Source organism: Rattus norvegicus, chromosome 7 (assembly GCF_036323735.1).
Source record: "Rattus norvegicus strain BN/NHsdMcwi chromosome 7, GRCr8, whole genome shotgun sequence".
Classification (NCBI taxonomy): Eukaryota; Metazoa; Chordata; class Mammalia; order Rodentia; family Muridae; genus Rattus; species Rattus norvegicus.
This window is the reverse complement of record NC_086025.1, coordinates 25,160,037-25,182,640: the sequence shown is the minus strand read 5'-3', so window position 1 is coordinate 25,182,640 and position 22,604 is coordinate 25,160,037. Positions and strand designations below refer to the sequence as shown.

General features: G+C 41.2%; 1 protein-coding gene across 1 annotated transcript in view; it reads right to left on the bottom strand.

Annotated features, from left to right (window-relative positions):
* The window catches only part of Slc5a8 (solute carrier family 5 member 8), a 40,906-nt gene extending 18,545 nt beyond the window's left edge, over positions 1–22,361 (bottom strand). Inside the window, exons 1-8 of the mRNA NM_001191987.1 lie at positions 22,011–22,361; positions 15,359–15,424; positions 13,525–13,576; positions 6,431–6,498; positions 5,342–5,496; positions 4,227–4,367; positions 2,812–2,941; positions 726–814 (exon numbers count right to left, since the gene is read on the bottom strand). Of these exons, the coding sequence (NP_001178916.1) occupies positions 726–814; positions 2,812–2,941; positions 4,227–4,367; positions 5,342–5,496; positions 6,431–6,498; positions 13,525–13,576; positions 15,359–15,424; positions 22,011–22,361 (1,052 nt within the window). The remainder of the gene's footprint in view (positions 1–725; positions 815–2,811; positions 2,942–4,226; positions 4,368–5,341; positions 5,497–6,430; positions 6,499–13,524; positions 13,577–15,358; positions 15,425–22,010) is intronic.
* Positions 22,362–22,604: the final 243 nt, after the last annotated feature.

Genomic DNA, 22,604 nt, shown 5'->3' with positions numbered 1-22,604 from the left:
ATCTAGCCTCACACACATTGCATTCATGTTTAATACTCAGCAAATATTAAAGCTACCATCCAGTGACCATCACCACTGTGACTGTATTGGATATGCAATGTTGTGTTAGAAAGCAGGGACCTAGTCAAGTTTAGTGCCTGATGACAGGAGAAAGATTCCATAGGTAGCTGACCAACAGAAGGATACGTGGAAGAGTTTGCCCGTTTTAGGCCATTTTCTGACCATGACCAGAATTCATCTTTACCCCTTTAAGTAGCCAATAAGAAAAGAAGGATACTGTGATGATTAATCTTAATTGTCAACTTGATTGAATAGGGAAATGCCTAAGGGATTAGTAAAACACATCTCTGCATTTGTCTTGAGGGCATTTGCGGGTCAAAATAAATGGATTAGTAGCTTGGCAGAGCACGCTATGATGGTGCTATTGAGGAACAGTAGAGGTAGAACCTGCTTGGATGAAGTGGGTCACTCGGGGTATATCACTGGGGGTTCTGTCTTGCTCTGGCCTCATTCATGAAAAAGACATTCCACTGCCTGCTCCCATCACCAGAATGTTTTCTCAAGATGCCTAGAGCCAGGTAAGCACGAATTGAACCCTCTGAACCCATGATCTAAAGTAAGTAGTCCCTTCCTAGATATCGTTTTCTCATGCATTGGCCAAAATAACAGTAAAACAAGCGTTAAGTCCTTATAGGAACGATACCATCATAGAGTCAGTTTTATACCTTAATGTCCCACTGTAAGCACAGGCCACAAAAAGTCCGGGAACACCAGGATAATTTTTCAAAATGTCCAGCACCAAATAAGGCATAAGCTGAAAAATTCCAAAATTCATACCCAAGTGTTAGTTGCTATCAAACCAAATCAATACATAGTCAATTTTATAGTCTCCCAAAAAGAAAGGGAGAGATAGTCTATGCAAATCCCAATAGATAAAACAAAATCAACATACATTCATGAATTCTCCAAGAATAAATTTAAAAGTTAATATAAAATAATCCTCTCATTTCCTAATCCCACAATCATATTGGGGCAGTTACGTTTCCACCAATGTAAATTCCACCCATCTTCATTCTGAGGCCTCAGAAAAACAAGCAGGTTTTATAGAGTAGCTTTTGCAGGAGCCTGTCAGGCTCCTGGAGTCAGTACGTGCTAAGTTTGAGTTGTGCTGCAAGATTACAAGAAAGTGTGTGTTATAGAGGACCCGGGAGCTCAAATGGCAGAGCGCCTGGGTCTAAAGACTGCCCAGCTGCTTACCTAATTTCTCACTGTGCCTTAGTTTCCTTATCTTTCAAAGTAAAGTAATAACACACTGCCTCAGAGTCTAATTGTGAAAAGTAAAAAATAGACTTTGAAGCGTATTCCAAAGTATCTGGCCTATTGTGAAAAAAAAAACTGATGAACTCTCGAAGTAATTCTATGTAGTACCAATGTGACCTCGTGCTAATCAAACACCATCACTGAGCCGCATCTACTGCTTTAATCTCAGCACTTTGGAGGCAGAGGCAGGTGGATCTCTGTGACTTTGAGATCAGCCTGGACTACATAGGCAGTTCCAGGACAGCCAGGGCTGCACAGTGAGACCCTGTCTAGGAAAAACAAAAATAAAACAACGATAACAGCAACAAACAAACACCATTGCTGAGACTCATTAAGTTATCTGTAAAATGGGGATTACAGTGTTGCGGAGGCTAAATCAAGCAATGTTAAGACTCTTGATACAGAATCTCAAGCACAGAGTCAGGATGCAAACTCTGTCCATCTTTCAGTCTGTTTCTGCATTTCAAACTGGAAGCTGAGGGCTTAAAAGATCACCCCAAGTTAAGAGCACTGGTGGTAGGAGCTGAAGAGGTTGCACCCCATAAGAACAACAAAAGCAACCAACCAGAGCTCCCAGGAACTAAACCCCTACCCAAAGAGCACACATGGACAGACCCATGGATGGCTCCAGCTGCATAAGTAGCAGAGGATGGCCTTGTTGGGCACCAATTGGAGGAGAGGCCCTTGGTCCTGCCAAGGCTAGACCCCCCCCCCAGTGTAGGGAAATGTGAGGGAGGGGAGGCTGGAAGTGGTGTGGTTGGGGAGGGGGAGCATCCTTATAGAAGAAGGGGGAGGAGGGATGGGATAGGGGGGCTCATGGACTGGAAACCAGGAAAGGAAATGACATTTGAAATGTAAATTTAAAATATCCAATAAAAAAAGAAAAAATGTGAAAAAAAAAAAAAAGAGCACTGGTGGTTCCTGCAGATGACCCAGATTCTGTTCCCAGCACTCACGTGGCAGCTCGCAACCATTAATAACTCCCGTTCCAGACAATCTGTCTCCCTCTTCTGACCTCGGGGAGCACAGAGCATGCACGTGGTACATAGACATGCACGCAGGCAAAACACTCACAAACGTAAAATGAAACAAGTGAAAAAAAATGTAAAGTTTTAAAGTAAATAAAAACTGGAAGGTTGTTTATAAAAGTGCTTTGACAATACCCACAAATGTCAACATCACCATGTTTTATGCATAGTTTCTTATTAACCCAGTTAGCTATGCTCACTTCCAAACCCTGAGTTTTTCCATCCAAATAATCTGGCTTGAAAATTGTCCAGGCCGTCCAAGAGTTTGGTTTTAGACACAGAAGCCTTCGTACTTGCTCTATCCTCGGCAAGTGATTTGCCGAGTGATTTATAGACACAAAAGGTGACTGCCTGCATTACGCCCACTTGCTGGGTCTCTCCAAGAACGAAAATGCTCCTTCCTAACATCACACAGGCTTTGTAAGATCACCAGTGTATGTGTGAGAGAGATGTGATTCCACACCTGGTCAACTTCTGACACTTTCTTAGATGTCCAGGGATCACAGTCATGGTATCTGGAGTACAGGGCAAGCCCACAGAACACGGAGCAGATGAGGATCACCCAGAGGCCCACAAGGTTGACATAGAGAGACCTAAAAGAGAGGATGCCGGCAAATAACAGCTGTAATTTCTATCCCAAAGACCAAGGAAGCTGTTACAAGGAGAAGAGAGCACATCATGATTACACTTAATAAATAAATGCACGTAATATTTTCATTCTCAAAAACGATTTTTTCTACATAATTGTCTTCTTTGATATCAGTCAATGATGTATTTATACATCCTTCTGGTAGATGCTGTTTCTCAATGAATACGTCTTCCTACTCGAAATCCACAGTCATCTATGGCTTTATAATATTATCTAACTATTAGAATACACTGAGTCCTTTAACCATAAAATAAAATAAGGATTTTAATAGGCATTAGAGTAGTAACTTATTCATTTTATTTTAAAAGTAGTTTAATTTTAAAAAGTAAATTATAAACTGCTAAACATGGTCAGCATATACATACATACACATGCATATATACATATGCATATATAAAATACATATATAAATGTACACAAACACACACACATATATATATGTATATATATATATATATATATATATATATCAATTCACTAAAGTTCTTCCAACATAGTTTGTAAGACCACTCATCATTAAGAACAAGAAACACATACACTGTATTCCCTGGACAGGTTTCTCCTCATACCATGTGCTCCTCCCATTCTCTATCCTCAAGTGCCATTAATTTAAAGCAGAAAAGGACATAAACAATTACATGTGCATGACCCACACAGTATTCTACCAGACTTCCCATGTGGTAATAGCATTGCTTGTTCTCCTTTACAAGTTTAGACCTGAAGCTCAGTGAAACTGAGCAACTTGAACAAGGCCATCTAAGAAGCAAGTTGGAGGGCATCATAACCCATGACTGAGCTGACAATACGGTGCGTACCACTACTTCTCTCAAATAAACACTCTGCTATATTGTTTTAAGGAACTTACATTTCTCTACAGGGTCATTTCACTGCTTCGAGGCTGCATATACTTTTCTAATTTGTTGTTTCCTCATGCTAAAAACATCACTCTCACATCGAACTTTCATTTATAGTTTTCTAACTTCTGTACGTTCTTGAGGCATTTACTTACTTGATGGGGGTGACTTACATAATAATTTATGGCAATATTTTCAGATATTTGATTGAAAACTTCTAGTACCACTTGGGGCTCTGCTACTGAGCCAGTCAAAGTTGATCCTTCGTTGGAGTTTCATGATACAAGGACTTTAAGTTGAATTAAAGTTGGCTTACAGAACCATTCCCATAAGAACAATGGTAGTTATTAATTCATACACCACAGTTTGGCTTACAGTTTTGCATGGAGTCTGCTTTTACAGGAAATATATCTCTGCACTTGGGACTGGTTGACACCATAGATGGTGGTCCATGTAAAAGTCCCTCCGACGATAATTGTCCAGAACGTGTGTCTTTGCAAAGGGTTAGGATTAAAACTGAATGGAAAGAAAAGGGAAGCAAATACAAATTGTTTCTAAGAGTCTGAGAATTCTAGAATGCTCAAGCAATATACACTCACAAACATACATAAAAATGTCCAAAATTATAATGTCAAAATACAAGTATTTCTACTTTAAATCCATTCAATTAAGTAAACAATGATATTTCCAGATATTGGGAGATTCTAGATGAAATTAGAAGAAAAATACACATCAAAAAGGCTATCTGAGAAACAAAAATCATCCAAATGAAATATTCTTTTTTCCTAGCTAGTAACTGCAGGTTTCTAATCTCTTACTTAAAGAGAAGAAAACATGGCTTAGGTAAAAATGAAATTCTTTCCACCTTGAGCACAGTGCATGAAGTTGACTCTTGAACCAAAGGGACAGTGTTTTCAGAATTCTCTTAAATTGTATGATAGGCTTTGGATAGGCAATCTAGATTTTTCCATTGTTTAAATGTTTGTTCTGTTCCAGGCTACCCTATGAAACATCAACCATAACTTTTCTGGTCCATTTTTAGGAAACAATATATGTAGATATAGGTATGTATGCATGAAATATTATTTAACAATATGCCATTTTAATATACTACATATTAAATGCCAGAGAATTTCTCTGCGTTGGTTAAAGTAATTACCCAAATGAAATTACTGTCTCTTGGTATTTGTCTTTTAAGAGACTTCCTCTGCTTAACATTTTTTCCTACCCTACTTTCAATCTGTTCAAAGGAGGAGGAAGACGCATCATAATACCCTTTGACCATATGATCCATCGACATCAGTATGCTTGAACTCCTCAAAACAACTGGCATAAACTCCTCCCACATTTACTTGCCCACTTTAATTTTACAGACCACATCATTAGTAACTTATTGATTTTCCAATACAAACTTAATATTTCAACAAAACCATTTCTTACAAAGAAAACAAGAAGGCACTCAGTTAGCCAGAAGGTAAACAGCCACTTACTTCCAGAAGTTTAATCTTCCACCATTGGAAGCGTCACTTAAAATCGTATTGATGCCACCTTGAGTTATGGAAGCCTGTATAATCACGGATGCAAATCCAGCCACCATGATCCCGACTTGAAAAACATCTGTCCAGACGACTGCTTTAAGACCACCCTTTGAGGAGAAAGTGTGTGAGAATTAGCCCTTCTATGAGACGTGATGATATATCTGTCTGAACGTGAATGCACCATACAAGAGATGAAAATACTGAAATATGGAGCCTGGTCAAGACGTTCTCTCGAAGGAGCTGTCATGTTCAAAGATCCTCAGTAGAGAAGAAGATATTTAACCCAGTCCTCAAGCATAGGCAGAGGCAAAGGTGAAAGGTCCACCCAGGTCAGACAACAGCCAGTGAAAAAGCCAAAGAAGATAAAACGATATGTGGTCTACTGATATAATACAAACATACACTTTGGATGGGAGGGAGGTGGGCTGAGGAGATCTGGGAAGACAATTCAGAGTTAAATTGCAGGCGTCACTGTGTGGGCTACTAATCAGTTTGTACCCAGATTATTCTATCACTTGTTAAGATACTAAAATTGTTGCATACTAGTCACTGCCACAAGTATTTCTCTTCAGGCTCTATGACCTGGGTTTCAAACAGGCTCTGAAAGATCATTCAAACAAAAGGTTAATATAGAGACTATCAAAGACTATATAAGTTTGCATTGCTGCAAAGAACCTGCATCTACAGTAAAGCAGCATTGTGTCTCGATGTCCAGTACACAGTTGGTCACCTGTGTCTATAGTTAATAGACCATCATCACAAGCCTCTGTGCTGAGGTATTACACAAGCACATCTATGAGATTTTTGAAAACCATATTAATGAATCGAGAGGTTAAAACGGGGGACCCATGCAATGGTCCAGATGAAAGAAAAACTTCATTCACAATCCATATCTAAGGACCAAATGTTCCTTACAAAAACATTGTAGTGTGAGAAGCCCAGAGAGAAAGAGTGTATGAGAGCAGTCACACTGTCGCATGTGACTACTTGAAATCCCAGTCTTGCGAAGCAGGTAGAAGAGAAAAGACACTCTCCACATACCAGTGTGCAGTAGAATGTGCAGACCACCCCTGTGGCCACCACTGCGCCCCACAGATCAAATCCTGTAACTGTAGAAGAAAAGAGAACATGTGTTCAACTCTGAAAGGCGCATCACCAAAGCACTTCTCAGGAATTACCAGGGAGGCACCTAGCTCCATAGATCCACTTGCTTAAGACTAGAATCGTGGCTCACCCATGCCCCTAAGACAAATGGAATTAAAAAAAATCACATTTGATAAGCTCAGCAGACATGATGCTTGCTTATATTCAGATACCATATACAATCTAACACTGCCTAATTCATAGTACAGGATTTATATTGTAATTAAGCTAAGGGACAGCTGGATTCTGTAATGTAGATCCCAGACTGACTGGGATCAAAGGGGATTTCCCATTCCTTCCCACGGGTTCATATAAATATGCTGTTTCTATAGACCTTTAAGTGTGTTTTTAAGGTAACACTTGAGGTATAAAAGTCCATCATCTGCTACCAATGCTCTAGGACGTAGAGGGATATGTTTTTTAATGGAAGCATAAATAAAAGTCAACAGAAAAATACAGTTACCTATAATACATAAAGGATAAGCAGAACAACAACATCAACAAAAAAGATGGAGCTATGTTAGACTTCTTCAAATTTTAAAGATCCGTCTTTGGAACCATTATATAGTCTACAGAGTTAGGAAGGATAAAGTGAAGGACTTCGTGAAATTAGAAAGTAAAAAATCGAGCAATACCCTTAGACCTGCAATTGATTCTTTCAAAGCTAGTAAGAAAAGGGGTGTAACAAACACCTGTCCTGGGGCTCAAGACTAAAGCTCAGAGGATAAGGGGACCTGCTACCAAGCCCAAGGACCTGAGTTCAATCCCCAAAACCTACACAGGAGGAGAAAAAAACAGATGCACACAAATTATCTTCTGACCTCCACATGATACTGTTATATATGATGAATAAGATATAAAAAACAAAATTAAGAGTTCAAGATTAGTTTCAGTTGCATAGCAGATTTCCAGGCTCCCTGAGACCCTGTCTCCAAAAACATGGACCACAAAAGAGAAATCCCAAGTAATTTGAAATGCTAAATTAAACTAAATAGTGAGTTCATTTTGATCATTTTATGAGCTGAGAAACTCAACATCAGTAGTCACCAGAGAAAAACAAATGAGAGCCACGGTGCAATAATATAGATAATACATGCTAAGATTGCTAAAAAAAAAAAAAAAAAAAAAAACGAGGAAAAAAATAATGCTAAGTGTCGTCAAGGGTGTAGAAGGGCTGGAATTCTCAGATATTGTGGAATAATGTGAAAAGGTTCAACTGCTTAGAAAGGTTATTTGACAATTTCTCGCATGTGCCAGTCCTATCCTTGTTCAGAATACATGTATGTTGAAATTTATACTTCATATGTCATGAGAACAAAACATAAAAATTTGTATAAGGTAAAAAAAAGGGGGTGGGGACAAAAAAATCTGTGTAAGGATACTAGTAGTGTCTTTAATTCACAGTAGCCTAAAACTAGAAGCATCCCGTGCTCATGAACAAGGGAGTAGATAAGCCGATTTCAGTGAGTGTGTGCAGTGGAATATCACTAGCGATGCAAAGTAATGAACTGTACTGACATAGCTACATTATTAATATATTTGTCGTGCAAACATGATGATGGGGTCTTGGAACCCCCAAACCCAGTCAATACTAGTGTGTGCACGGCTGCTTACCTGCAATCCAGTGTTAAGAAGGGGAGACAGGGAATCCACAGAGTAAGCTTGCTAACTAGATGAGTAATTACAGACTTCCGGGTTCTGCTGCAAGACCTTACCTTAAGAAGGAGACCTATGGAAGCTGATTCCTGAAGTCAGCCTTAGGCCTCCATGCATGGGTGCACATGCACACGCATGAGAGATAGGCAAAAAAAAAAAAAATGAATGAACTACTTATTCATGTGGCGACATAAATGAATCTCAGAAGCAATTGGCTAACCAAAGAATCCAGACACACAACAGCTGTCTAGGCTTCCACTTACGTACAGTCTAAGAACAGCGAAAACAAACTTATGGTGATAAAAGTGAAAAAAATCCATCACGTAAAATGGTAGGTGGCACAGGAAATTTCCTGGAAGTGGATTCTGGAAATAGTCTAGGTTTTGAGTTGGATTATAGTTACACAAGGATATACAATTCTTAGGATTCATCAGACTGTACACCTAAGCTGTGTGCGTTTTGTTCTGTACAGAGTATACCTCAAGAAAAACTGGCCTTCAACTTTTAAACACAAGAAAAATAAAAAGTTCAAATGAAAAAATGTTTATACATAGTAAACGGACTTGCTTAGGCTGTGGTCCTAAGAAGCTGAAAAATATATCAGGAAAATCTAGCATGAATTTCACAGGAAATTAGAGAATCGATGCTAATATTATAGATATGGTGGTGGGATTATTATTTATAAGACTCGCTAAAATACAGACAAAGTGATACAGCATTTCATATTTACAGCAAAGGAAGCTACTGGAGAATTGGGGTGAGCTAAATTTGACACTAACTAGAGAGTTATTCAAACATAGTGGTTCAACATTAAGGTTCAATGCACTATTCTCACTAAGTTAATCTTCATTTGAAGTTTTTCTATAACAAAAGAAAAAAATCTATGAAGACAATTCTGTGGGCATAAGTCCCAATTCTGAAGTTTTACAAGAGCATCTACTGTTCAGAAGATACTGTGTCTACTCTCCTGGGTACAGCAAACAAACCGTTGGTGTTCTAATCATCCAAACACAGTTTCTATGGCTCCAGTTGCCTAGAAGGTGGCTCCAGACTTTTCCAGAGAGAGAGAGAGAGAGAGAGAGAGAGAGAGAGAAGGCAAAAGTCTTGATTTCATCAGAAGTTAAAGTCCATGCTTAGATTATTCCAAGAACTGTGTTTCAAAACCCTGACGCCTTTAATTACAGTTAAAGGCAATAGATGACGTATCAAGTTCATAACTCATTTCTCAACTATGAAGTAAGCCATTTCCGCTGGTAGTGATGTTGACATGGGTCTTGCCCAACATGCAGATGACAAGAGTGCATTACAGCACATCTCTGTAATGATTCTCTCCCGTGTCATAGACGTGGGTACCAGTTACTATCACTCCTGGAATAAAACCAAGAAGGTGGAGCCTGGACTTAGTAGGTTTCCCCACATCACACTTACTTCAGGAACTGCACCATGCTTTAACCATCACAAATACCACTTACCTGTTCTACAAGGAGTTTTAGAGATTGCATTCAGTTCTAACTGAGAGGAAGTCAACGGGCGCAGAGCTTTCCCATAGATTTATTTTTTTTTTTTTTGAAGCTATGGCTAGCCAAAGCCGCTTCGATACAAATCTAAAGTGATAGTTTATTGATCGGTACCTTCATGGGTTTTTATAAACACAGTAGTCACTAGGAGCAACCTCACATATCAAATCACACAGCTACTGTCTATTTCAATGTGGACTCGAATAAAACTCCAGGAATAAAGGCCAGACTTCATCAGGATCTGAGCAGAAAGCAGAAGCCTCTTGGGGTCTGTGCTGGTTATGTTTTTGTAAACTTGACAACTGGGAGGTTGGAATCATCTTGGAAGTGGAAACCTCGATTGAGAAAATGTCTCTATCAGATTAGCCTATAAGGACATTTCTTCATTAATGATTGATGTGGATTGGCAGCCCACAGGGGTAGCCCTGGGTTGTATAAAATTAAGATCAAGAAGATGAAACTGAGAAACATGTGCATGGTGAGGGACACCCTCATTCAGACAGAGTGGCAGCCTAGAGAAGAGAGAAGTACTCTTACCAACTACACATCTGATAGAGGGCTAACGTCCAAAATATGTAAAGGTCTCAAAAAAAAAAAAAACTAGACATCAAGAAAACAATCCAATTTTAAAACAGAATACTGATCTAAACAAATAATTCTCAATTAAGGAATCTCGAATGTTACAGGCACATACTCTGAGAGACACTTAAGAAGAAATGTTCACCATCCTTAGCCATCAGAAATATGCAAATCAAAACTGCTTTGAGATTTCATCGTACACCTATCAGAATGGCTAAGATCAATAAATCAAGTGACAGCTCATGCTGGTGAGGGTGTGGAGGAAGGGGGACACTCCTCCAGTGCTGGTGGGAGTGTAAACTTGTACAGCCACTATGGAAATCAGTGTGGCAGTTCCTCAGGAAGATGGGAATGGATCTATCTTAAGATCTAGCTATATCACTCTTAGGTGTATAGCCAAAGGATGTGTCAGACTACCACAGAGACACTTGTTAAACCATGTTCCTTGTTGCCCTGTTTATAATAGCCAGGAAGTGAAAACCATCTAGATCATGTTTCTCAACAGAAGAATGGATAAAGAAAAATGTGATACATTTCCACAATGGAGTATTACTCAGCTGTTAAAAAAAAATAACAGCACAAAATTTCCAGGCACATAGATGGAACTAGGAAAAAAAATCATCTTGAGGAAGGTACCCCAACTATAGAAAGACAAATATGTATTTGTTTATATGTGGATATTGGCTGTTAAGTCAATGATGACCAAGCTACAATCTGTAGAAGCACAGAGGGAGAATATAAAGTGCACAGTGAGATCACTTTAGGAAAGAGAAATAGGGGCTGGAGAGATGGCGCAGTGGTTAAGAGCACTGATTGCTCTTCCAGAGGTCCTGAGTTCAATTCCCAGCAACCACATGGTGGCTCACAACCATCCATAATGGAATCTGATGCCCTCTTCTGGTGTGTCTGAAGACAGCTGCAGTGTACTCATAGCATAAAAGAATAAATAAATTTTTTAAAAAAGGAAAGAGAAATAGAATAAACAGTTATGAATTGGGAGAGTTGGAATGGGACAATCAAGTGGAGAAGAAGAGGGAAGAGTGGATTGGGGGAAGGAATATGGAGAGACAGCTAAAATTATGAGGCATTTGAGGGTAGTATAAAAGCCTAATACTTTAGAAACTTCCCAAAATATGTATATATATGAAGGTGATCTAATGAAATCAGCAAATGATGGGGAGATAAGAGAGAGCCCCCAACTGGCAATCTCTTGTCACCAAACAAAGCTTCCAATGCCAGGATTGGGTTATAATTGAGTTGTTGGCCATAGAGGTCCCACGGGAATCCCCAAACAACTTAGGCTCTTGCCAAGACAATAGGCTGCCTTCTACAAACTGACAGCAAGGCCCTACTGCTGAAGACGACAACCACAGAACTCACTGAACAAAGAGAGGTCTAGCCAGTGCCTACACACACCCTTCACCCTACACTCTAGCATCTTTGGTATAGGCACATGCTCTGTATGCTACCAAAAGAGAAACGTAAACATCAAGCCAGTTGCAAACCCTCTTATCTATAACGGTGTCCTGCCTGCCAAATATGCTAGAGCAATGGCGTCACCGAACTTGAGTGACTAGTCAATCAATATCTGATTTGATTGAAGGACCGCTTCACGAGATGGAACTGAAACTTGACATTGCTCCAGTGACCAGAAACCAGAGAGTGGTTAGCCCAGGGAACTAGAATAAAATCAAATACTACTAGTTTTTTTTTAAAGGTAATGATAAAATGACTGGAAATGATACTCCACTATACCTAGATCAGCACCTTCTTAAGCCAGCATCAGAGAAGCTTCCTCCAAGTAGATCGGAACAAACATAGAGACCTAGAGCCTGACATTTATCCAGAGAGTTAGAAACCTTGAAACACTTAGCCCTAGATGGAATAGCTTCCTCAAATCCTCCATTCAGACTCAGGGAACCCTATGAAAGAGAAGGCAGAAAGAGTGTAAGACCCGGAGAGGATGAAAGACACCAAGAAAACAAAGACTTCTAAATCATCATGATCAAAGCTCATATGAACTCAGAGGCTGGAGCTGCATACCAGTGCCTGCACAGGTCTCTACCAGTCCTCTGTGTGTATATGATGGCTTCCAGCTTAGTGTTTTTCTGGGAGTGTGGGAATGAGTGGTTCTTTGATATGCCTCCCCTTGGGCTCTTTTCTTCTATTGGTTTGTCTTGTCCAACTTCTATATGATAAGTTTTTTGTCTTATGTCATTACATTTTATTTTGTTATACTTTACTATTATCTGTTATAAGCCTGTTTGTTTTCTAATAAGAGAAAGAAAGAGAGAGTAACTGAGTAAGAGGGGAAGTAGGGAAGAACTAGGAGGAGTAAATGGAGGGGAAACCATAATCAGGACAGACTATGTGAGGAGAGAATCTACAAAAGGGGAGAAAAAAACACATCAGTGGTTGCCTTGAGCCAGGGATGGGGGGGATTAATTTTACAGAGGCATGAGAGAAATCATTGGTGTGATATTTTAATTGATTACTGGTTACAGGAGTTAGTATATGCCCATTTTCCTTAAACTTGGCATTGAAATTGGCACATTTGATTGCATAAAAATTAATCCCCAAGAAGGTAAATTTAAAATTAAAAAATGAAGTAGGTTCTCATAAGAGAAGCAATCATCATCATCACCACCACCACCACCACCACCACCATCATCATCATCATCATCATCATCATCATCATCATCATCATCGAACATGCCATGGGCAGCAGCACCCTTCCATAGCCTCAGTTTCACTTCCTGCCTTGGGTTCCTGCCTTGGGTTCCTGCCTTGACTTCCCTTCCTAATGGACTGTAAGCTATAACCTGAAAGAAACTCTTTTCTCCTCAAGTTGCTTTTGGTCATGGTATTTATGGAAGCAAATCAATGCAGGGATGAACTCTGGGTAGTAGTCAAAAAGGAGGGAGTGCAGTCATTAGGGCTACAGTAGGGGAGAGGGTGTGAAGTAACAAAGAACAGCTGGCAGGCATACAATATTGAAACAACTAGCCCTACCCCAGGAAGGTCTAGGTCTGCCTATAAGCCCACAGACACTTTGGAATTATCCATTCATACCTCAAAGAAGCCAGTATAGACTAATGAAGCCCATCCCACTACCCTCATAAAGCCCCTAAGGACTACGGGAGGTCTTTTTCCATCTGTCTATCTCCCCAAGGAGAGAGAATAAAGCATAGCAAAAATGAACCAGCCACTGTAGCCACATGATAGCCCCTTTAAATGTACCTTGATTCAAAGCCAGAGCAGGGGCATAAATCACAATCCCAGTGTACAGAATCTATCAGGGAGAGAAGGAAAACAATGAATAATATGAAGTATAAAATTAATGAATCCCGTACATGAATTATAAAATCAGTTACAAATTGATCCATATCAATATATTTAATGTGTCATTATAGATTGAAAATATTTAAATAAAATTGATTTCATTCTGTCTACAGTGTATCTAAAACATCACAAAACCCTTTCTGAAGACTTTTTTTTTTAAAGTGTAATGATAATCAGTACAAAAAATATGTTCATTGATCCAACAACTCAAACTTAAACTCACCTTTCATAGACTTAAAATACTTGAACACGAAGAAACAATTGTTAAGACAAAGTATCCGCTTCTCAAAATATCATTTTCATTGCCTTTCACCCTTCAAATACATTCTATAGTAGTTTCAAGTAACATTATAAAATGTCGTAAACATTATAAAATTATATGCTAACTGAATGCTTAATTGCCCTGCACGGAAGCAAGCCCTTCAAATGGGAAGTGTTAATGCTCTCCTCCTTTGAAAAGAAATGAACTACTTTCCACCGTGTTATTCTGACCGCGTTGAAGATCTGAAATGTGACTCGCTCACTGTCCTCATTACAACTGAGCCCCATGTCTTGCTCCTGGAGGCATCTTTAGCAGGAACAGTTACTACACAGGAGCGACCAGCCTTAGACTATCAGAGTCTCTACCTGCCTCTTCTAACAGCCGATACTAAGACCTGACGAAATGTACAAAAGCATAAAACAAAACCAAGTCAAACACTGGGAAAGGGCGCTCTGCCTCACATCTCTCCCGAGCAAGTGCTTAAGTGGTTTTAGACTGGAGACCTGCAAATTGTTGACCTCCCTTAAGAATCCAGACCTAAAATGCTCAGCCGTGGCGGGAGGGTGGTAAATGCTGTGATTAGGCTCGTGGAAACCCTCCGGCAGCCTCCTAAGGAACGAGAAGCATGGAGCAGTGATGCTTACCTTTACTTGGCAAACCTTTGCTTTCCATTCAGGTTCATCAACATGCCTATCTTCATTTGCATATTCTTGAATGAGTGCACTGTGTGTTTGTCTTTGAGATCTCTCCTAAAGCTCAGGATTCTCCTTTCCCCTAAGCACACAGTTCTGATTGGAGCAAGCTCAAGTTTTTAAAGAACGCTGATTCATCGTTAAAGTATGCTTTCACACAAAACTCTTCCCTAAAGTCTTCCCCGTCAGGCTTATACCTAATACCGAGTCAGTCGCGAAAAGACTGAGAAATCTACTCAGTCTTCCCTCCTGTCAGCCAACGTAGCTCCCTCAAATATTTCTGTCATTGAAATAACGTGCTGACTGTCAACTTGGTCCCGGTGGAGAAGGTTAGAAAGGGTATTTTCCTAAAGGTCTACGTCTATTGCTTGACCAACACAGTATTTAAATTCACTTAAACCAGGGCAGCAATCTGGATGGAAAATAAATAAGAAAAACTTAGTTATTGAAAAAAATTGTTCTACTACAGTTTCGGGTCAAAGTCACTTCTCTCAATAAACAGAATGACTATTTAAAAAAGGTTCACTTAAACCACTGTTTTTCAAGAACTTAAATTCTTCACTGAAGCACAGTTTAAGGATCTTTAGGTTTCATTCTTGGTGAGGACAAGCATGCTTTGTTTTTGTTTTCTTTTCCTTTCTTTCTTTCTTTTTTTTGTTTTTTTTTTGTTTGTTTTTTGTATCGTTGTCATGTTGTCTTTATCTTCCACATATTTCGCCCGCAGATAAAAACATTTTCGACAGCAAAGGAGAAAGTAAATTAATGGAGAGGTACTTACTGTTTGAACGATGAAGAGGACTGTGCCACAGAGACGAATGAATCGATTAAATCTGAGCTCCAAATACTGTTGAGACAGAGGGGGGGGGGGGGGTGAATCTCCTAAACACATTTTAAATCGACTCCAGAAATGAAGGGTAAGACATTTACAGGAACTTTGTAACTTATTTTGTGTTTTTATTTTTCTAAAAAGACTTTTACTTATGTGTAAACTGATGCTTTAGACTGCCATTCAATGACCATTGATATGCACAGATTTCTGAAATCCTTCACACGATGCGCGCCTGAAAACTCCTTCGTTTTCACCAGTCTATTGTTTCCTCTTTCCTTCCAGTAACCATTCTCTATTTCTTTTGATTCGATTGAGAAATCAGCCCTTTTCTATTTCAGAGTAGAAATCTGCATCAGCTACTCTACCTCTTCTGAGCGAGAGGAAATCACATGACCTCAAGGCCAGCCAATCACCTTCTCATCCGGATGGAAACTGCTAAACTGGGGAGGGACTGAAGTGGCAAGGCATGATCCTGACAGGAAAAAAACTGAAGAAGCTGTTGATGCTTTGTCCTTTCCAGGAGCTGTTTACTCTGCCTTTCCTGCTGTTCTATGAACTACCTTCAAACTCCTTGGTCTGCAATCCTTGACATACCAGTGAGCGTGCGCGCATGCGTGTGTGTGTGTGTGTGTGTGTGTGTGTGTGTGTGTGTGTGTGTGTGTGTGTGTAGATTTAACTTACATCATCGAGGTCATGTTTTCAGTGTTGCTTTGTCTTGTTTTGTTTTGTCTCTGAGACAAGTCCTGCGTATAAAGACCAGACAGATCTTTCTGATCCTTCTGCTGTATATGCCACCATTTCTGGTGACCCAGGTCAGTTAGTTGGTTTGGGTTTTGCTTCCGTTTTTGAAATGGGGTTTTACTATGTAGCCCAGACTGGCTTCAATTTCCCAGCCATCTACCTCAGCCTCTTGAGTGTCAGGTTATCTTCTGTTTAGAGCCAAGACCCTGACAATCTTTACAACTCTCCTTGAAATCTACTATAGCTTATAATATGGCCTATTCATTTCCTGTGTTGTATAATCTATAAAAATATATTACAGTTAGAATCAGAATTTCTGAGCTGAAGACCAAGCTATTATTTAACTTGAGTATTTTTTGACATGTAGAAAAAAAGCCAATGACTGGGAGTCTTGCTGTATAAAGAAGGAGACAGAATCAACAGGAGGAGGAGGAACAGAAAAAGGAGGAGAAATTGTCATTAGCTAATCATTTAATAGAAAGACATATGGGTATTTTTGCTGTACAATCACAGCTAACACACCTGGTGTGCTTGGTTACTCAGTGAAGCAGGTACTATGTTGGAGATGAGGCTGCTAGCACTCAGAGAGGACCGAGATGGCAATCTGTTTTCTGGGATGTGGCATACAAACTTACAAACTTTGATGCACAAAACCTGTGCCTATAACCACATAAATGAAAAGAAACCTGACCATGAGTTTAAGACTCAATAAGTACATAGCACTACAGACAAGACCTTCATTTGTCACTGACGGGTGACGAATTCCCAACACAGTACAAGGCAGTGACTGCAGCAGAATTGCAGCCCCTGGGCAGTCCCAACCCTGACTCGTGAGCTCGAGACCACCATTCTCTCAATCTCAGCTTCCTTGTGTTTAAAATGAGGATCCCAGGGGCAAATCTTTCTCTTTGATTTTGCAAAGAGAAGGTATCCAATGGTATACATAGATAAGATATAAACTTTTCAAAACTTAAGATGCAAAGATTAGTGGAATTGAAAGCCAAGGACCTTGTGAATCATGGATATCAAAATCATGTAAGGCTACTTTGGAAAATGTGGAGACATTTCTGAAAACTGGAAACAGTTATTTCTGAAGATTTCCCTTAAGTAAATCTACACTACATATCAGTGGACATGAATAGATACAGAAGTCTTTTGTAGCTCTGGCTATCCTGGAACTCACTCTTTAGCCCAGGATGGCCTGAAACTCACAGAGATCCACCTGCCTCTGCTTCACAAGTGCTTGGATTAAAGGCGTGTGATAGTTTTTTGCCTTTTCTAGATCCATGTATTCTAGTGCTGGAGACTACACAAAGCTTAAGAGACTGTGGCAGCAAAAAGAAAATATAGCAAATTGAACCAAATAACTTGGAATTTTTCACATATATTATTATCCCAAAGATCAACTGACCCATATGTTTACACTCACACAAAGTGAACTGAAGACAGATACTGGAAGCCATGGGTCCTTTACTAGCCTTCAGAGGAAACATGAAAGAACTTAAGCAGAAGCCCTGGTCCCGCTGCTTAGAGAACAGATCTAGAGTTCACAGGCAAAACAACAGAATAATAAATACCTACGCTAAACAGAGATCTTTCACCGTCCTTGGGATTTAGATTAACTTAGAGATGTGAAGGTTTCAATTGCTATCCATAATAAAGTAGCTAAAGTGGAACCTGGGAGATCCCAAAGAAATTATTCATTGCTCTGGATTCCTGCATAGGCTTCCTGCCAGTCCGTGAGTCTGAACATTGTTAAATGCCTATCATCTATATTTTGACAGCAGTGGTAGAGAAAAATGTTGTAGTCAACCAAATCGGGCTATAGAAATAGAAGTGTAGAAATAATTCATATCTGGGCAAGGATGTGTAGGGGTGACCATTACTCAGTGCCGGGGAGCTTGTCTGTAAAGGTGTCCTCAACACAGAACCACAAAGCCTTCCCCCAAGACATCCTCTGCCATGACTAATTAACTTAACAGAGGCACAGCAAGCTTCCTTCTCCCTGACTACCTGACACCCTGAGCTGGACATGCATGGAGTGATTATAAGTTCAAAGGTCCTGTATGACTTCCTCGGTTCTCTGTGAAATGCTTAGGGTTCTAACCAACTCACTAGAGCCTTCGGAAGCAATCAGTAAGTTGCTTGGCATGGATTCTTATTCCTTCCCCTCTCTGGCTTAGTATACTCCGAGCCTCTTCATCTGGAAAACTGAGCTGCAAGAATAGCCTTACACAAGGCAAAGGACACGGTGGTTAGGACAAAACGGCAACCAACAAATTGGGAAAAGATCTTTACCAATCCTACAACAGATAGAGGCCTTATATCCAAAATATACAAAGAACTCAAGAAGTTAGACCGCAGGGAAACAAATAACCCTATTAAAAAATGGGATTCAGAGCTAAACAAAGAATTCACAGCTGAGGAATGCCGAATGGCTGAGAAACACCTAAAGAAATGTTCAACATCTTTAGTCATAAGGGAAATGCAAATCAAAACAACCCTGAGATTTCACCTCACACCAGTGAGAATGGCTAAGATCAAAAACTCAGGGGACAACAGATACTGGCGAGGATGTGGAGGAAGAGGAACACTCCTCCATTGTTGGTGGGATTGCAAACTGGTACAACCATTCTGGAAATCAGTCTGGAGAATCCTCAGAAAATTGGACATTGAACTGCCTGAGGATCCAGCTATACCTCTCTTGGGCATATACCCAAAAGATGCCCCAACATATAAAAAAGACACGTGCTCCACTATGTTCATTGCAGCCTTATTTATAATAGCCAGAAGCTGGAAAGAACCCAGATGCCCTTCAACAGAGGAATGGATACAGAAAATGTGGTACATCTACACAATGGAATATTACTCAGCTATCAAAAACAACGACTTTATGAAATTCGTAGGCAAATGGTTGGAACTGGAAAATATCATCCTGAGTGAGGTAACCCAATCACAGAAAAACACACATGGTATGCACTCATTGATAAGTGGCTATTAGCCCAAATGCTTGAATTACCCTAGATGCCTAGAACAAATGAAACTCAAGACAGATGATCAAAATGTGAATGGTTCACTCCTTCTTTAAAAGGGGAACAAGAATACCCTTGGCAGGGAAGAGAGAGGCAAAGATTAAAACAGAGACTGAAGGAACACCCATTCAGAGTCTGCCCCACATGTGGCCCATACATATATAGCCACCCAATTAGACAAGATGGATGAAGCAAAGAAGTGCAGACCGACAGGAGCCGGATGTAGATCGCTCCTAAGAGACACAGCCAGAATACAGCAAATACAGAGGCGAATGCCAGCAGCAAACCACTGAACTGAGAATAGGACCCCCGTTGAAGGAATCAGAGAAAGAACTGGAAGAGCTTGAAGGGGCTCGAGACTCCATATGTACAACAATGCCAAGCAACCAGAGCTTCCAGGGACTAAGCCCCTACCCAAAGACTATACATGGACTGACCCTGGACTCTGACCTCATAGGTAGCAATGCATATCCTAGTAAGAGCACCAGTGGAAGGGGAAGCCCTGGGTCCTGCTAAGACTGAACCCCCAGTGAACTAGACTGGTGGGGGGAGGGCGGCAATGGGGGGAGGGTTGGGAGGGGAACACCCATAACGAAGGGGAGGGGGGAGGGGGATGTTTGCCCGGATACCGGGAAAGGGAATAACACTTGAAATGTATATAAGAAATACTCAAGTTAATAAAAAAAATATAGAAAAAAAAGAAATACTCAAGTTAATAAAAAAAATATATAGAAATAAAAAAAAAAGAATAGCCTTACACAAATTGTGCTGTATTGAGTTAGATAATACGTACAAAACATGTACAAAAAACTCACAGTGCCTGGCATGAATTATAAATATTTAATAAACATTAGCTTTTGGGGACCATTTTTAGCCAGAATTCTTACTAACTTAACTTCTATCACTAGAAACACAGAAGTCCCTTTCTGGTTGAGTTAATGTTACAGCCCTGAAGAGGCCATGGGTCAGTGGTTCTGCAAGTGGCGTTCTCCTGGCAGGGCTGCAGTCCTCTTACCAGGTTATTCAAGTTTTCTAAGTTTTGGAGTTGATCAGCTACAGGTCAGAGCTCACAGACTTCAGTGCCCCCAAAGCCCACCTGGTAACACCTGTGAATGACAGGAGTCAGGAATTCACATCTGAATATGTCCTCGCACCCACTAAGAAATATACTTTGCCACGTGACCCACCGATCAAGGGCCCCCCAGTGCTGACCATTTCCCATGCACTTTTTATAAAGACATGTAGGTAGGAAAGGATTTCCCTATCATGAGAATGCCAATATGCACACACGAAAAGCCTCAGTTTAGGCATGAGTGGGGCAAGATAGTGACCATTGCTGGAGGCCTGGTGGCCACGGGAAATGTGAGCACAACATCACCAGCCTTCTGAATTTCCAAAAGGCACTTGGGATTTCATCTGCTGTTCCTCACTGGTGAATTCCTAAATTAATCATTTCTTAAGCAAAAATAATCAGGGCTTGCTATGAATGTTTCAAAGAACAACGTAAGACAGCAGTGAGAACTGAGAATTTGGCCTGGGACAGCCAGTCCGTCACCTCCCTTTCACAAAGAGAAAGCTTCTCACACAGTTTCCATAAACACAGTGACCACAGTGAGAAGGCAACTCAACCTGGGACATGCCTAGACTTGGATGACACCTGTAGAACACAGAGTTTGCCACCAAAACTTGCCATGCCAATGAGGCAGGTGCCCAGCCCAGGCTAAATCAGCCTCACTGAAACCACCTTACAGAGACCCTGAGCTTCAGGGAAACAGACCATACACTCCTGGACTGAGAGACTTCGAGCTGAGGCGCCTAGCTCCCTGAATGGTAGCCTAGTGCTGTGGGAACATCTCCGTAAAGCCTGTAGGTTAAGGTCTGAGTTAAGGACATCGCTGTTAAAAAACAAAACAAAACAAAACAAAACAGGGGCAAAGTCTCTCTCTCTCTCTCTCTCTCTCTCTCTCTCTCTCTCTCTCACACACACACACACACACACACACACACACACACACACACAACTTTGACATCTCTTTAAGTGGGACCAAACCAAATGTTCTCCATCCTCAAAGAGCCTTGTCCTGAGAACAACTTTTAAAATGAACACGGCAACAGATGAAGTGCGGGTCTCCTGCGTGACTCTTCCACAGCGAGACAGCAAGCAGTGCTTTTCAGAACCTTGCCGCTTCACTTTTCTAGTCCTCTCAGGATAACTTCCCCCACAGTAATTACACTCAGCTTTCACCCAGCATATACTCTGCGGTAGGCCCTATTCTAAAAGGAACACCTGCATCAGCGCGTTCAGTTCTCCCCACAATCCGATGAAGTCGCCAGGGCTATTTTCTTCTTGAGATGAAGATATCAGTACAAAAGGTTAAGTCAATGGCCCAAGGTCATTCACACGTCCTGGAATTTGGTTTCAGGGCAAGCACTGGAATAAGAGCTACATCTTAACCACTAGGGTGGACAAATTGGGGATGGACCGAGAGAGAGAGAGAGAGAGAGAGAGAGAGAGAGAGAGAGAGAGAGAGAGAGAGAGAGAGACTTTAAGACTTTAAAGCCTCAATAAAGTCAGGAAAGACCCTAGAATACACGTCCATTCTACTTGGTTTGCTTCGTATCTGAGCTCAAAAAACCAAACCCCAAGAATCTATTCCTCCTTAGAAGCCTATGTCTCTATGGGGCGCACGGGGTTGGGGTGGGGGTAATCCGAGACGCACCCCCAAGGGGAGATTTCCATATGGCAGAAACTGCTTAACCCCAGAAAGTCCCTTGTGAAGCCTGAAAACGCAAGCAAGCCTCCCCTCTCCCCGTCCCCCACCTCTCACCTCGTAGGTGCTGGTGATCCCGAGTCTATAGAACACCGGAAGGAAGACCTCCGCGCTGATAACCACTACAAAAAAGTAAGTGACGCCAAAGATGCTGAATATCGCCCCAAAACGGTAGACCTCGGCGGGGGTGCCCAGGACAGTGACAGCGGACATGAAGCTGGCGGTGAGGGACAGAGCCACAGGCACAGCGCTCATACTGCGGCCGCCCATCAGAAAGTCCTTGGAGGTCTGCTGGCCGCCCCCCGCGAAGGCGTAATAGATGCCGATGGCCGCCGAGATGAGCAGCATGCCTGCGAACACCACGTAGTCCCACACCACAAAGCTGCCGATGTCCCGCGAAGCGTCCATGGTCCCGCGCCGTGACCCGCGCTCAGAGTGCACAGTGGTGGCCGGCGCAGCACGGGTGGCTTTAGCCTCGGGCCCGCGCTCGCTTTTTTCTCCCGGTGAAGGCAGGCGTGGCGTCCCGCGGAGATCAGGTACGTCCTGCAGGTGTGGATCCTGGAGGAAGGAGGAGCCAAAATACCCGCTGCCAGTCGCCCGATCGGGAAGAGCCCTGTCGCCAGCTGCGTCCCTTGTCACTCAGGGATCGGG